Below are 16,543 nucleotides of genomic sequence, written 5' to 3'. Positions count from 1 at the left end.
ACGGCAGCAGCACAGTCAACAAGAACGAGCAGCGCTCCTATCATCTGTACTGCTATTAGCCAAGTGTCTCTCTCTCTGCTCTTTTATTGTTTGCAGCGCTTCCTGTCCCTCCCTCTACTGCCTGTCTCTCTCTCTCTCTCTCTCTCTCTCTCTCTCTCTCTCTCTGTGTCTATCAATATTTCATATGCCTCTTTCTCCTACATGAGTGAGGAATGAATAAGAGGTAAGCAGATGTGTGAGGAATAATAGATTACATTTTTCCTGTGTAGTTCAGCTTCTCCCTGCATGACAGAAAACACTGTTCACCCTGTCAGTACTACATACTGCACACTAGATAGGAAGCACACTGCGACACTGTAGCAGCCACGCGTTCTTGTCTGTGCTTAAATTCACTATCCTTTGTCTTGAACTACTGCATACCAGAACGAGGCTGAGAATTGGGAACATTTCATTACGGGATACCGTGTGTGGTTTGTAGGCTACACAGGTTCCGTGGCAGTACATAGAACAAGAGCACACACACACACACACACACACACACACACACACACACACACAGAGAGAGCTGAGCAGGCAGACAGACCGAAGAATTGATTTGAATTGGTTTTATTCAGCATGAGAAAGAATTCTGATCCATCATCATCAAAACACTTGCTCACTATTAAAGTCTCATAGAGGTTTGTGTTCATATTGTCATACAAAAGGAGGAATTCTTTCATTACTATATACACAATCTGTACATGTTTTCACTTGAGAATCATTTCAGAGATGTAAATGACGTAAAAATTTCAGTAACATATCAAAGTGGATGTAGTTCTTATTCCATAGTGAAACAATTCACTCATTCAGCCCGCATCCTCTTGCACTGCAGTTACCATGGGAACAGCATTGTAACACCATGGCAGTGCCATAGCAACAAGAGTATTTAACATAGAAGTCAGAGTCTCGCACACGCACACGCACACCTGACGAGCGACGGATTCATTGATCGTGTGCTGAAAACAACAGATGGAGTTTGTGAATAACAACAGGGCGCTTCTTACCTGTAGAATACTTCAAACCAGCTATACTTACCTTAGAATAATGAGAATATAGTAGTCAAAAGAACATTAAAAGTTGCTTATATATTGTGAATACACTATAAAAATTATAACTACAGCTATGCGTAACAGGCGTATTCCTGTATGAGCACAAGAAAATGTGATTTTCAAGCATATAGAGCTCAAGCTATAAGCATGGGGGTCGTAGGGAACTCTGTGTGTGTGTGTGTGTGTTTGAATCTAAACTATATAAGTTTTTAGGAAAGATTAAACAGATTACTGCGCTATAGCGGGAACACCATGGCTTCAACATACAAGAAGAAAACACCTAAAACGCTTTGATATAATAATAATAATAATAATAATAATAATAGTAGTGCTCTAAAAAGAAAAGTTTAAAGACTCTAACTGCAGAAACAATACAAGAGGAGATGAAAGGTTATTCTATGGAGGACGGGACCTCACCATAGAGTTACGAGGAAAAACATGACACTCTAGCAGCTTACTAATCAGCTTTACAAAGTCAGTCAGTCCTTAGGAAGGGTTCAAAGCCCAGCTTCACTTCATGAAACACACTCTGTGACGGATGCTGGAGATCTGTGTGTGTGTGTGTTTGAGGACACTTTGTGGCGATTGTTCGCTAAAATCGGACAAAACCACCTTCTGTTAAAGTACATATACATAAATAACATAAATGTTTATTCTACATTTTAGGGTTTGGGTGGATTTAGAACAACTATGTCCTCATATATATATAGCTTTTCAAATGTGTGTGTGTGTGTGTGTGTGTGTGTGTGTGTGTGTGTGTAAGAGAGAGAGAGAACCTGGAAACCTTCTCCAGCAAACGACCAAACATCTAACACAATTAAAGAAAAACTTAGCAAGGAGTTATCGGTACACTAATCAAGTAAACTAAATATGTTCACGACAGCTCAGCTCTGTTCGCTGCAAAGGTAAATCTGAATAAAGGTAAATCCTTAAAATAAAGCCGGGTTAAGAGGCGGTAAACTATCAGAATCAAGTAATAAACATGGATTTAAAAAGCAAACTATCGCTTAAAAATATCACTTATCATGAGTTATAATGCTTTAGCTAAATTTTGCATATTTTATGTTTTTGTTATTTTGTTCTGTTTTTATCTTTATTTTGGTTATACTTGAAAAAGCTATATTAAAGGTAGACCTTGTTGGCTTATATAAAGAGAAATGTATTTACAACCAAAAGTTGATACTGTCATCTCATGTCCCTCATTTCTCAACTTCTGAGCGAGAGTCACGTGAGCGTAACCGAAGGCGTATCAACACGGTTTCTTATTGGATATGAAATATCACGGCAGTAGAGACTCAAATATAAATGACGGCAGAAAACAGAGGATTGTGCACTTCCACGAATGCACGCGTGTTTCACGGCAGTAACCAGCATGGGAGAGGCTGTTGCCATGGATGCGTTAGGTTGATGCGGAGACTGGATTGATCGTCACATTCAAAAACTCTAAACCCCAATGCTCAGCAAAGGCCTCAGAAAAACGACAGACAAATGAAACCCAATTTCAACATCAGATTACCAGCAGTCAGCAGTGTCTTCACTACATCTCTGAGTTACAGTTATTACCCTGTTTCAAAAAAAACAAAAAACAAATCAATGCACATTTTTTATGCTTTCATGATTGTATCTTCACAAAAGACAAGAGTACAGGACTGGGCTGTTTGGGTGGCCATCTGACGTGGCAGATGGACGTGCTCTTGTTCTTCTCACCAGCTTGTGGAGATAAACCCAACGGTGCAAACGTGAACTTCACAGGAAATGACATTTTCAGTTCTCTCAAGTTCTGCATGTCCTGCTAAAATCTGGACTCATTCTCACACGTCAGACTCTATGCTGGAGAGTTTCTCGACACGTGTCCGTTGCTGCCGGTGAACGGTCGAGGAGGGCCGAGGCTGAGCTTGCTGGTGTGGTGGTTCCCCATGCACAGCTCGCATGGCGAAGCCCATGGGGCTGAGCAAATCCCGTGCTGCGACTGCTGCTTGGTAACGTAGTAGGACTTGGCACCGTGCAGCAGGCACTGGTCATCTCCGAATGTAGGGATGAAGGGGTTGTGGTCGGTTCGGTCGGGATAGAGGATTTAGATAAAGCGTGAACAGGCCCCTCAAGGAGTCCTCTGTCTCTCAGGTCCCTCTCTCCCACAGGCGCCTGTGGGGAGCGCGTTCTGCAACCCAAATGGTGATCCCGCACCTCTCTCGGTGGCTCCGTAGAACAGCGGGTCTCGCTCCGTGTCCTGCTCGGGGCGCTCAAATATGTGTGCGAAGGAGGCATCCATGCAGCGCTCCCGCTCCTTGAGGCTGACGCTGCGTGGTGGAGGTACTGCACATAACATAGGAGGCGCGCCTATTCCACTTAACTCTTCTCGCTGCAGGTCCACGAATGCATCATAGGAGTGTTGCCTGCGTAACGGCCTCCCACTGAAGGCCCTGCGGCGCTGTGATGGCGTCTGGCCCCTGCTGCCTCCCAGTTGCTCCAGCAGGTGGTTACTGTCCTCGCTGATGTCGTACAGGTTTCCAGACTTCTTGCAGGCTTCGCACCGCATACAAGTGGCAGAACTGGGACGGCTGCTTCCGACTCTTCCTGCGGCTCCCGATGCCACGCAGCCACTCCCGACGTGCAGAACTCCTGCTCCGTGCTTGCTGCCTGCACTGCTGGCCCGACAGCTGCGACATTCCCACTCGCCGCTCTCCGTTTTCTTAGGTTTGCTTTTTAGGAAGTCATCTACAGACACCAAACTGGTGCAGTTGCCTCCTCCCCCGCTGGGGCCATCGGTAAGATCCACATGTTCCCACTGCGGCACCCCCTCCTTGGGCCGGAATTGATCCAGGTAGAAATCCCTCAGGCTTTCCTTGTCCTGAAGCAGATATGAGGTGGAGCTCACGCCTCGTTTCCGTTCGGACGGAGGCGAAGCTGAGCGGTGTCCGTGGTGGTGGTGGTGATGCTGGCGGCGGCGGTAACCCAGCTCGATCTCGTCGAGTTCCCTGCGGGACTTTGCTGATGCTGGCCGCTTCTTTAAACTGTCTCTATACTGCTTGCGTTTCTTTGCATTTCCTTCCAGATTGCCGTAGGTGACAGTATGAGTGGAAATGTCAGACACGTCGGAGCGGATGTTACCGTCGTCAGCTCCGCTGCAGAACCGGTCATGCCCTGCGATGTATCCCGAACTGGAAGCTCCACCTTTAAAGGAGAACTTTCCGTACAGGTCAGCCAGTCCCTGCTTCAATCCCGGTCCAGACGGAGGAGTCTGGCTCTGCAGCAGGTCGAATTTACTCATATTCCTGTGCGTTAGCGCAGAGCGCGGCTGTGTGGTGAAGATGGGGGCTACACCTCCGCCCAGGCTGTCGCAGTCAAACATGCCGCCCTCCAGAGAACTGCTGGAGCCCAGGCTGTGGGGCCGGTTGGGGCCTGTCAGCCCCAGCGTGGAGCCCCCGTGGTGGTGCAGGTAGTGGTCCTGGTACAGGTTGCTGTCCTTCAGGTGCAGGTTCCCGAAGGTACGCTCCACCTCGCTGATGTAGTCGCTGAACATGTTGTCCTCGGGCAGGTAGGGGGCCTTGCAGTCCGAGTGTCCAGCCAGGCTGCGGCGATGCTCGCTGATGTCGTAGACGGAGGACTCTCGACGGATGAAATCCAGAGCGCTGTGCGGAGAGCCGTTGACCCCGGAGAGGGACGCCATGTTCTTGGCGGTGCGCAGTAGACGCAGGATATTCGAGTGTGTGTTGTTCATGGTAGCCGAGGGCGAATTGAGCGCTGAACTCTTATCTTCGATTTCTACTCCGTGAATGCAGCTGAAAATCTCCTGAGAGAAGAAGAGACAGACCTTTCAGTGTATAGAGATGGCATAAACATGTTATGTCTCGTGTCTTGAAAGGGCTGGATGATACAGCCAAATTTATCACCAGTTTTTGCAAAATAGTTTTTTTCACTTATTTGATCCAAAGCACAGCAAAAACAGTAATTTAGTCATTTTACTTTATTTCTTTTAATTGTCTTTCCCCCTTTATTACATTATATTTTCCTTATATATGTTTTTAAGCTATATTTAGTTAGAATTCTTAACAATATTAATTACTTATATATTAATATAAGAAATATTATAACTTATGACATGCTCATTTTCAAAAGTAGCCTGCTTATATAATTAAATACAAATACTCAAAATAAATTTTCTATAATAATCTATTATATCGCAGTATATACTGAAGCTGCACTATTGTCCAGCCCTTCTCAGTAGTGTGTCTGTGGGCACAGTATTACCCTGCTGATGGTGAAGGTGAGCCCTGGCTTCCCAGAACACACGCCCATGAAGCAGAAGCGCAGGTGCCAGTAGAAGACATGTTCAGCGATGAAGGTGATAGGCGACAGAGCCATGGCGGCACCCAGCATGTAGAACACACCCGCCATATTGTCCACATCCAGCTGACTGCTCATCACTTCATTCTTCTCGTGGTGACAGATCCCAGTGAGCCAGAGAGCCTCAAACTCCTCCATATCACCTGAGACACACACACACACGTTATAAAGGGTGATGCAATGCTGGGTCTGTTACGCTGGGTCTGTTACAACGTGTTTGTATTTAAAACAAAGGCTCAGGTAATTAAAGCTGGTGGCAGATGAGGGCAGTCTCTGATTTGAACAGGATTCACTGCAGAAGAAAAAATCACCACCAAGAACAATGGAAACATAAGGCTGTCAATATACAAGACATGATGATTTAACTGAACACTCGGCGAGGAATCAGAGCACTTCACCTGAACATTACATCCCTTTGTCATGTGTTGATTAATTACCAAATACATTACCAGCCAAAAGTTTTTGAACTTTGAACATCTTTAATGGTTTTTATTTTATTTTCATTTAATGCAATTAATTCTTGTTATTTGTAAACTGAATTTTCAGCATATTACTCCAGTCACATGATCCATCAGAAATCATTTTAATATGCTGATTTGAGCTCAGCAAACATTTACTATTATTATAATTATAATTATTATTATTATTATTATTATTATTATTATAACACAGATGCTTCAAACTCTTTAAAAATGATGATAAAGACCCTCTAGTTCTTTTAAAGCTGCTAGTATCTATTTCTACGCCAATCACCATCAATATTTAAAACGGCTGAGTACATATTTCTTTGACAAGGATTCTTTGGTGAATAGTTTTTAGGAAGGGGGTGGGGGGGTCATAAATTAAAGGCTTAGTTCACCCCAAAATGAAAATTCTGTCATTAATTATTCACCCTAATGTCGTTTCAAAGCCATTAGACATTCATCCATTTTTAGAACACAAATTAGGATATTAAGATATTAAGTCTTTTTGCACAAAGAAAACAAAAATAACAATTTACTGAAGCATTCTTCTCAACCATTTTGTACATTACTTATTTGTAACGTATCTGATGTAATCAGTGTGCACGTCCTGATAGTTCTATGTTACATTTTACATTTTAATCCAAAAAGTTAATTTTGACCATATCTGTACACCTAAACCTAACCTTCCCATGAGAAATATCTCAAATCAGATGAAATGATAGATGTTCTGATTAATCACAAAAGATGTTGATCCAGAAATCAGGTTCTGCTAATTCTGATGTCACATGGACTGTTTTACTGCTGTATGTTTCTGGATCATTTCAGATGTGTTGCTGTTCTGATTTCATCAAACATATCTTAATTTGTATTACGAAGATGAATGAAGGTTGTATCGGTTTGGAACGACATGAGAAATTAATGACAGAATTTTCATTTTGTGGTGAACTAATCCTTTAATATTTTAATTTAACAAGGATGTTTTTAATTGACGTTAAAAACATGTATAATGATAAAAAAGGTTGTTAAATGCTGTTCTTCTGAACCTTGTATTCATTAAAGAAACCTGAAGACATACCACAAACCAGAACAGAAATGAAGGTTTCTTGAGCAGAAGGTCAGTATATAGAAGACCGGAGTACTGATTCTGAAAATTCAGCTTTGAAATCACAAGAATAAATGACAGTTTAAAATATATTCAAATATTTTAAAAAGTAAAAAATTGTCACAATTTGCTGTAATTTGGATTAAATAAACGGGGAGCAGAAGAGACTTTAAAAAAGACAAACATTTCCATAAACCTTTGACTGGTGGTGTATATCTGTGGAAAATAGCACCAGGGAACACATGAATTACTCACAGGGAACAAGGCCAGAACAAGAAAAAAAAGCAGAACAAAGCCATGCATGTCCAAGAAAGCACATGAAAATCAAGACAAAAATGCAACAGCAGTCAGCCAATCATGAACGTAAAGGTGCTTTCAGAAGATGAGCTCCTGGCTCACAAACCAATACTTCACAAGACCGCAAACGTCATACTGTCATAATGTTTTATCGGGTGCAGCATTGCTGGATTCTTATTACTAGTGAACAAGCTGTCAGATGAGTGTCTGATGTGAATGACAGCAGTACCATCTCCAAAGAGCTGCAGGATGGCGAGGTCCACCTGTCTCTTCCAGCCCGAGTCCTTCTGGATGGCGATGCCGTAGCCGGTGGAGGCGAACACCTTCCCGGAGCCGATAGTGACCAGCTTGCATCCCTCGTCTCTGCCTGCCATGTAGTTCAGCACCGCCGCGTCATAAATGAAGGCATCCAGCTTCCTGGGATTCAACACACCACACAGATTAGATCTTCACACCTACTCTCTATTTTAATGGCTGCTAGGAATTACTTGTGTACTGGCCATTTATTAGTACTTCTAGAACACACGAGAGGAGTGTGAATGCACATGGGCTAACTTTTTTTTTTAAGTTTTAGTTTAGTTGAATTTGAGGTTTTCACAAAGCCAAATATTTTTATTTGTACCTTTTCTCGGCTCCCTTCCCGACATCTCATCATAGAAACACCCTAGCAACTCCCATGTACCCTAGCAACACCCTAACAACCACCCAGGTACCCTAATAACAATCCTAGCAACCACCCAGGTACCCTAACAACAATCCTAGCAACCACCCCAGGTTCCCTAGCAACCACGCTAATAACCAACAAAGCAACCTATCAACCACATAGCAACAATCAATCAATCAATCAATCAATCAATCACTTTTATTTCTATAGTGCTTTTAACACTACAGATTGTATCAAAGCACTGAACAGTATAAAGTAGAAGAATAGACTGATAGTGATGTATAATGATGAGATTAACACTTTTTTATTAAATGCAGAGATGGTCTCTGTAATCAAATTGATGATAGTCACTAGAAGTTACGTTTCCCCCCAACACCCTAGCAACCACCCGGGTACCCTAACAACATTACTTTTTGTTTTGCTTTGGACTTCAAACAGGTGTCGTCAGATTGCAACAAATCATACATCCCTTTGAAAGTATTTGACTGTATTGTAGAACAGTTTATTGAAGAAAAATTCTTAATTAATTCTGAGTATAAAGTAAAGTGTATTTGGCATTTTAATGACTGATTAGAGAAGTGTCTCAGGTGGTTTCCCACACTCACCCGGTCTTCAGACTGTAGAGCGCTTCATCCACATTGCGCTGGTGGAATTTCACCATGTAGGAGTGCATCTCTTTATAGTTATTGCGGATGTTTCTCTCGGTGCTGCCGTTTGGCACCGTCCCAAAGCGAAACGGCGGGGAGAAGTCGTTGGGTCTCTGAAACTGAAGACAAACAAACAGCACAAGGTTAAGCAAACAGACAGACTGACCAGAGAACAGAATATCCTCTCTACCTGAAAAAAGTACAGCTGTATCTTCTATTAGAGCACCTTTTTGTCACTGAGGCCCGACACCTGGTCCACATACTCTTCCTGGATCATAAACGCTGCCAGGTTAGCAGTATAGCTGGCCAAGAAAATCACGGCAAAGAAGGCCCAGACGGACACCATGATCTTGCTGGTGGTTCCTCTGGGGTTCTGCACTGGAACGGAGTTATTGAAGACCAAACCCCAGAGCAGCCAGATGGCCTTTCCGATGGTGAACGACGGACCACCGGCCTCTGAGAGCACAGAAACACAACCAGTTTCACCAGATTCGTAAGGAGAATGACTTAGAAACCAGCAGGTTCTGTGCCAAAACCAATCTATTGTTTTCAGTACTCGATTAAATACTCAACAGCAAATTGAAGCCTTTAAAAATTCATTAACATTCCAAAAAAAAAATTCTAATCATTCAGCCCTAATGGAAAGGCTGTGTGACATGAGCCATGAGCAAAACTACAGAACAACTGCATGGTATTGTTTAGAAATCAAATCAATAATGAATGACTCCCAGGAAATAGCAGCAGTATTTGTCATGCAGATGAGGTCATGTGTGCAGATGCATCGTTCTGTACCTCTGCCGTCGATGAGACGACGATTGTAGCCCACGGGACTGAAGTATTCAAAGACAAACACGGCGATGGCACAAACCAGCAGCAGCATGACGAACATCATGATCCAGACGTCTGCGCTGAATGGCTCTGTGGACAGAAACCAGACTCGAGTCAGCGGATACAGGGCGCTTTAGAGAAACACAGATACAGGACAGACGGAGGAGAGCGGCTCACCGAGGAACGCAGATGGAGACACAGTCCCATTGCTTCGAGACACCATGACGCTGATGCCTGTCTCTATGAAGGGCACCGAGAAATCAATGACCTCTGACCTCTCCTCATTGATGGTCAGTGAGCCGACAGCCATGTGAGCGTTCTTCAGCACCACCTGCAGACAGACAGACAGACAGGTGAGAGAAGGACAGACAGACAGACAGACAGAGAGAGAGAGAGAGGTGAGAGACAGACAGACACAGAAAGATAAGACAGACAGACAGACAGGTGAGAGAAGGACAGACAGACAGACATTTAAGAGAAGGACAGACAGAGACAGATAGAGACAGACAGACAGAAAGGCCGGAGAAGGACAGACAGACAGAGAGGTGAGAGAGGTGAGAGACAGACAGACACAGAAAGATAAGACAGACAGACAGACAGGTGAGAGAAGGACAGACAGACAGACAGACAGGTGAGAGAAGGACAGACAGACAGACAGACAGACAGACAGACAGGTGAGAGAAGGACAGACGGAAAGATCAGACAGAGAGAGAGGTGAGAGACAGACAGAGACAGATAAAGACAGACAGACATTTAAGAGAAGAGACAGACAGACAGAGACAGAGGTGAGAGACAGACAGAAAGAAAGACAGAAAGGCCGGAGAAGGACAGACAGACAGAGAGGTGACAGACAGACAGACAGACAGAAAGTTGAGAGTACAGACAGATAGACAGACAGGTAGATGAGAGAAGAACAGACAGAGAGAAAGACAAAGATACAGGTGTGAAAGAGAGAGACAGATGCACAGAGAGACAGACAGGTAACCAAAATGTCAGCAGCTGTCAAATTTCTAGCAGTTTATTGCCATCTCTATAAAAATATCACATCAATACAGTTCAAGCGCGCTCAGAGAGACAGGTTAGATTCATTCCCAGCATTCATAGCTGCACTGTGTTGACATGAGGACAGATACGGAGACGCAAACAGCAGATATAAGACAAGAGATTCTAGATCAACAAGAGACAGAAAGTGGGTTATCACACTGTCTCTCTCTCTCTCTCTGTCTGTCTGTCTGTCTCTCGCTCTCTCTGTTGGTAATTTTAGCTCTAAATACCTGAACTTCACTTCACACGACTAAACTGGGGCACGACAGAGTGTGTGTGTCTTACGATGAGAAACGTAGATTGAAACCATGAGCATTTTTTAGCATTAAGACACACGTGGCTGTTTAAATGAGGACACTGAGCACTCGATTATAACTAATTATAAACACTCTCTCGGACATGAACACACACAGAACCTCTTATTTATTAGCCGTACCTCTCCCACCATCCCGTTCCACGTGCCGTTGATCTTCTTGCCGTGTTTGCCGTTGGTGACCAGATAAAGGTCGTAGGTGAACTTCACAGACTTGGCGATCTTCTTCAGGATGTCGATGCAGAATCCTTTACAGCAGCGCTTGATGTAGACGGCAGAATCCCCCGTCCGATTCCTGGCAGACAGACGAGAGACACGCTTCATCATAATGCTATGAAACTCAGTGACCCCTCGATTCGAGAAAGAGATATCTATCTAATGGCTCCACCACAGCCCTACAGATTGTTGGAGCAAATCTGCCTCAGTTCACTGGATGTTAAATACATTTGATTTGCTATCTTCATCTACGGAGCAGCGTGTGATGAATGAGTGTGTGTTTACAGTGATTTGAGCTGCTTGCGGCAGGGGACCGTGTTCCTCATGCAGGTGCCGCTCAGTGGATCCACGTCCTCCACCATCACGAACGGAGCCTCCTCCAGCGTCACGATGGACAGGTGATCATCCTCACGGTTCTCCGTCCCGGAGTACAGCTCGAACCGCGGCCACACGTGAAACTTCATCGACAGAGAGCCGTTCTCCCACTTGCCCACCTGCGCACACACACACACACACACGCGCTTCAGGAGGTCGTTACACACTGCTGCGGAGCGTCTGCGGCTCGTCCGGCTCTTACTCTGTCCCACTGCCTGTCCTTGTTCAGCAGGATGATCACCAGTTTGGGGTGCATCTGATAGCCGTCCTCGCTGAACGAGAGATTCCGGCCCTCAAACGTCACGTTCATCAGATACCTGAGAAACACACACACACACACACACACACACACACACAAACGTAAAAACACTGCTGCCCACAGACAAATAACACTAAAAATACCATAAAGAACTAATTACCAAAATAAGTAGTAATCACAATAAATATGATAAAGCTTATAAAATATAATGGTAATAGTAAAAAAAACTGACAATGATACAAGAAAGAATATAGGAATATAAATAGGAAAAAATGAAGAAGAATTAAGAAGTTTATGCTCGTCTTTCTGAGCACGAGCCAGATCTAATCCTCAGCATTTGACTCAAACGTTTGGTCTTATTATGTAAAAAAATACTAAAAATAATAAAAATAAAATATTAAGAAGATGGTGATGAAATACTAAAAAAAGGGTGTGTGTTTAACAACTGAAGAAAGGAACAAGAAAAATAGAATAATAATACCAATAATAAAATTACGACTATTAATAATAGGTTATAATAATAAAAGTGAAGAATAATAAAGGAAAAACAAGATAAGAAGTAGGAAAAAATGTATACAATTAAAATAGCAAAATGTCTGTCTATCTGTACTTCTTGATGTTTTTATGGTTCCATTGTGTGACATATGTATTTTGTCGTTATGGCAACCACCACCACTGCAGCGTCCAAACTCCTCCCCTGTGTTACCATGGAAACCATGGCCATGAAAGTGAGAAAGTGTGTGTGTCTGACCTGAGCACTTCGTTGCTGATAGGGCTCTTCTTGTCTGGGGCCCCGTGGCACTCAGACTTGAGCAGTGTGTGTGGCCCTCGGTCCATCATCATGGTGGAGGTGGCCGAAGCAATCACAGCCACGCCGTCACGAACACGCGCCTCCAGACCGTAATCCCACTCGTCATACGACACCGAGATCATGCCTGCGCAGACACATTAAAAAATGTAATTGTTATATTTACAAGGGTCATGGTAGCAATATTTCTTTAATGTAAGCTTTACTGACATTTAAATAAAAAAATTATGACATTGATACTGCTTTATTCAAATTATATGTATATTTTAATCCATTATCGTCTGATTCTGATATTGTTGTGCATCCTTAATCTCAACACACAAAAGTGACTCCAAACTCAAATGGAAAAACTAAATCTAAACGGGGCTGGTTTTCATCATGTATTAATCCAGACGGGAGCAGGGTAGTTATTTAGATGATTACCAGAACAGAATAATCTCAGCTATATGGATAGTACAGAAAACCCACTCATTTTTACAAAGGTACATATGAAAGGTTAACGATAATATTTCTTTATTTTTTATATAAATCATGTATTTTTATTGCACATTGCAAGTAATAAAAATCCAACTGCAGTTGGGTGATAATAATTAAACAATAAAAAACACCCGTCCTCGACCGAGCGCATCTTTTCCACCTGAAAGCAACATCACAGACATTCTCTGGACAGGATCGCTCTGGAATCATTACAGAGGTTGTGTGAGGAAAACACAGACGTGGAAGCGGTCCTGAAGTGAGCGCACCTGTGGGAAAACTCGGCGGGATGTGGTCAGCGTCGCCCGCCACCAGAGACGGCACGATCCAGGTGTACCCGTACCCCGTCAGGCCCACAGAGTGAGCCACCTCGAAGATGATGTTAGCCTCTTCTTTGGTTGAGTAGAGCAGGATGACGGGGCTCTGCAGCTTCTTCAGCTGGTTCTGGATCTTGGCGTCTCCATCGTCCACAGACATGTCCAGCAGCAGCACCTCCTCCAGCTCCCAGCCCACAAAACTGTTCTCAATGGTGCTCCGGATCTGAGAGAGAGAGAGAGAGAGAGAGAGAGAGAGAGAGACATAGATGAGACACAGAGAGAGAGAGAGAGAGAGAGAGAGAGAGAGAGAGAGAGAGAGAGAGAGAGAGAGAGAGACAGAGAGAGAGAGAGAGAGAGAGACAGACAGAGAGACAGAGAGAGAAAGAGAGACAGAGAGAGAGAGAGAGAGAGAAAGACAGAGAGAGAGAGAGAGAGAGAGAGAGAGAGACAGAGAGAGAGAGAGAGAGAGAGAGAGAGAGAGAGAGACAGAGAGAGAGAGAGAGAGAGAGAGAGAGAGACATAGATGAGACACAGAGAGAGAGAGAGAGAGAGAGAGAGAGAGAGAGAGAGACAGAGAGACAGAGAGAGAGACAGAGAGAGAGAGAGAGAGAGAGAGAGAGAGAGAGAGAGAGAGAGAGAGAGAGACAGAGAGAGAGAGAGAGAGAGAGAGAGAGAGAGACAGAGAGAGAGAGAGAGAGAGAGAGAGACAGAGAGAGAGAGAGAGAGAGAGAGAGAGAGAGAGAGACAGAGAGAGACAGAGAGAGAGAGAGAGAGAGAGAGAGAGAGAGAGAGAGAGAGAGAGAGAGAGAGAGAGAGAGAGAGAGAGAGAGAGAGAGAGAGAGAGAGAGAGAGAGACAGAGAGAGAGAGAGAGAGAGAGAGAGAGAGAGACAGAGAGAGAGAGAGAGAGAGAGAGAGAGAGAGAGAGAGAGAGAGAGAGAGAGAGAGAGAGAGAGAGAGAGAGAGAGAGAGAGAGAGAGAGAGAGAGAGAGAGAGAGAGAGAGAGAGAGAGAGAGAGAGAGAGAGAGAGAGAGAGAGAGAGAGAGAGAGAGACAGAGAGAGAGAGAGAGAGAGAGAGAGAGAGAGAGAGAGAGAGAGACACAGAGAGAGAGAGAGAGAGAGAGAGAGAGAGAGAGAGAGAGAGAGAGAGAGAGAGAGAGAGAGAGAGAGAGAGAGAGAGAGAGAGAGAGAGAGAGAGAGAGAGAGACATAGATGAGACACAGAGAGAGAGAGAGAGAGAGAGAGAGAGAGAGAGAGAGAGAGAGAGAGAGAGAGAGAGAGAGAGAGAGAGAGAGAGAGAGAGAGAGAGAGAGAGAGAGAGAGAGAGAGAGAGAGAGAGAGAGAGAGAGAGAGAGAGAGAGAGAGAGAGAGAGAGAGAGAGAGAGACAGAGATTTTGATTTTTAAAACTCTATTTTGTTACAAAAAGACCTACAACAATTACACAAGAAAATGTCACAACAAAAATTAAAAATTAAAACATCATCAATAATATTGCAAAGAACATCTTTTACACACCATCTTTGTTCAAAGTACATCAAATTTTTTGTTGCTTTGTAGTAACGAAAATCAATTTGAATCCTAGTCTTTACCAGCATTGAAAAAAGTATAGTCACATCTGTATCAGAGTTCCCCTCTATTTTCCTTTTTCTGCTCAAATAAATTGCCATTTTTGCTTGACCCAACAAGAGATTAAACAACTGACATTCAGAGGAACGTGTTCTAGAATATTTAAAACCACAGATAAAAATCTCCACAGAGAACTCTTCATCAAACTGTTTAAACAAATCTTGTAACAAAACAAACAAGGGTCTTAATCTATCACAATGCATAAAAGCATGAAACACTGAGAACAAAAAGGACATTCTTGACTAACTTCATGGTTTACTATGGACACAAAGGCATTAACGGCTATAATACCGTGTAAAACTCTCCATTGTAAGTCCCCTGTTTTTTTACTTAGTGGTGACTTATAGAGTGCCCCCCATTCAGGTCTTGCATTCTCACTTAGGTGTAAAACATTACGCCAAGGTGTGTCTATTTTTCCATCAAGATTTTTTTTGTTTAAAACTTTAACACAACATTTATACATGGCTTTACCAGAGGCTCCTCTCTTACCTGACAAAACTAAATTGTTACACCTTAATAAAAATCCATTGCACATTCCCAAATCAGGTGCCAAACACATCTTTGGAAAAAGGTCATCTTTCTCAGGCTGAATCCTCCCTTCTGCAAAGTCTTTGATCATTTGAAGTTCCACATCAGTAATGGTTTCTTTCCACTTAGTCAGCAACTGAGTTATTACTCGTGTTGACTTCAGATTTAACTGTTCCGCTATTGCTTCAATGTTAAGAAAGTCAGGTCCAGTAACCAGAATTAGTTTCCCAAGAGTAGTGACATGAGACTTGGTAAGTAAGTCTGTCAGAAACGGAATAAAATGTTCATTTGACACATCTAAGCGTGAGCCAAAAATCAGTGGTTCTTGCAAAGACCAATACAAAGAGTCAGTATTTTCACATCTCAGCACTTTAAAAAGTGACCAAACTTTAAATAAATTACAATAATAAATAGGTAACTTGGATACAAACATCCTCTTAGGTTCATCCAAAACAGAGGCTTGTCCAAGCCCAAACCTTCAAAATTCTTAAAATAATAGATGCAGTCACACTCCAATTTTCATTTACAGGAGAATCAATAAACCTTGCACAAATTTTAACCTAAAAGCTGCCGCTCTACTCTGTAAATGAATCAGACCTTGTCCCCTTCATCTTTAGACAAAAATAAAACACTTTGTGGAACCCAATGTAAATTATCCCAAAAGAAATTAATTAAAATAGATTGAACTTTTTTCAGTAAAAGTATGGGGGTCGATACAAGTTAACCAATGCCAAAGAGTGGATTCCGCCCTCTGTAAGACATATTGGAAAGTAAAACTTCCATTTATTTAATCGACCAACAATTTTTCCTTCTACTCCTCAAAATTTTTTTAACAGTCATATCATCCCCAGATAAACTCCCAGGTATTTAAACCCTCTTTCTTCCATTTTAACCTCGCAGGAAGAGCAAGTTGTCTATTCAACCATTTACCAAATAAAAAAGCTTCACTTTTGTTCCAGTTTATTTTAGCTGAGGATATTGTCATGAAATCACTTTAAAATTCCAGTCATTCTATCCACATCACTCTGTTCTTTAACGATAATGACAATATCATCAGCATAAGCTGATAGTTTAAAAACGTTTTCACAATTAGAAAACTTACACCTCTAAATCTGTTCTGAATTTTCTCAACAGAGGTTCAATTGCCAAG

At 42.9% G+C, this 16,543-nt stretch overlaps 1 protein-coding gene across 1 annotated transcript in view; it reads right to left on the bottom strand.

Moving 5' to 3' along the window:
* Window positions 1-1,989: 1,989 nt before the first annotated feature.
* The window catches only part of LOC122341890 (glutamate receptor ionotropic, NMDA 2B-like), a 44,237-nt gene continuing 29,683 nt past the window's right edge, over window positions 1,990-16,543 (bottom strand). The window contains 15 exon segments of the mRNA XM_043235571.1: window positions 1,990-2,934; window positions 2,937-3,161; window positions 3,164-3,240; window positions 3,242-4,878; window positions 5,337-5,575; window positions 7,525-7,712; window positions 8,565-8,725; window positions 8,833-9,062; window positions 9,399-9,524; window positions 9,612-9,765; window positions 10,915-11,086; window positions 11,293-11,501; window positions 11,585-11,699; window positions 12,393-12,576; window positions 13,193-13,463. Of these exon segments, the coding sequence (XP_043091506.1) occupies window positions 2,900-2,934; window positions 2,937-3,161; window positions 3,164-3,240; window positions 3,242-4,878; window positions 5,337-5,575; window positions 7,525-7,712; window positions 8,565-8,725; window positions 8,833-9,062; window positions 9,399-9,524; window positions 9,612-9,765; window positions 10,915-11,086; window positions 11,293-11,501; window positions 11,585-11,699; window positions 12,393-12,576; window positions 13,193-13,463 (4,023 nt within the window). The 3' untranslated portion in view covers window positions 1,990-2,899.

Source organism: Puntigrus tetrazona, chromosome 3 (genome assembly GCF_018831695.1).
Source record: "Puntigrus tetrazona isolate hp1 chromosome 3, ASM1883169v1, whole genome shotgun sequence".
Lineage (NCBI taxonomy): Eukaryota > Metazoa > Chordata > Actinopteri > Cypriniformes > Cyprinidae > Puntigrus > Puntigrus tetrazona.
This window is presented reverse-complemented; position numbering and strand designations above follow the sequence as displayed.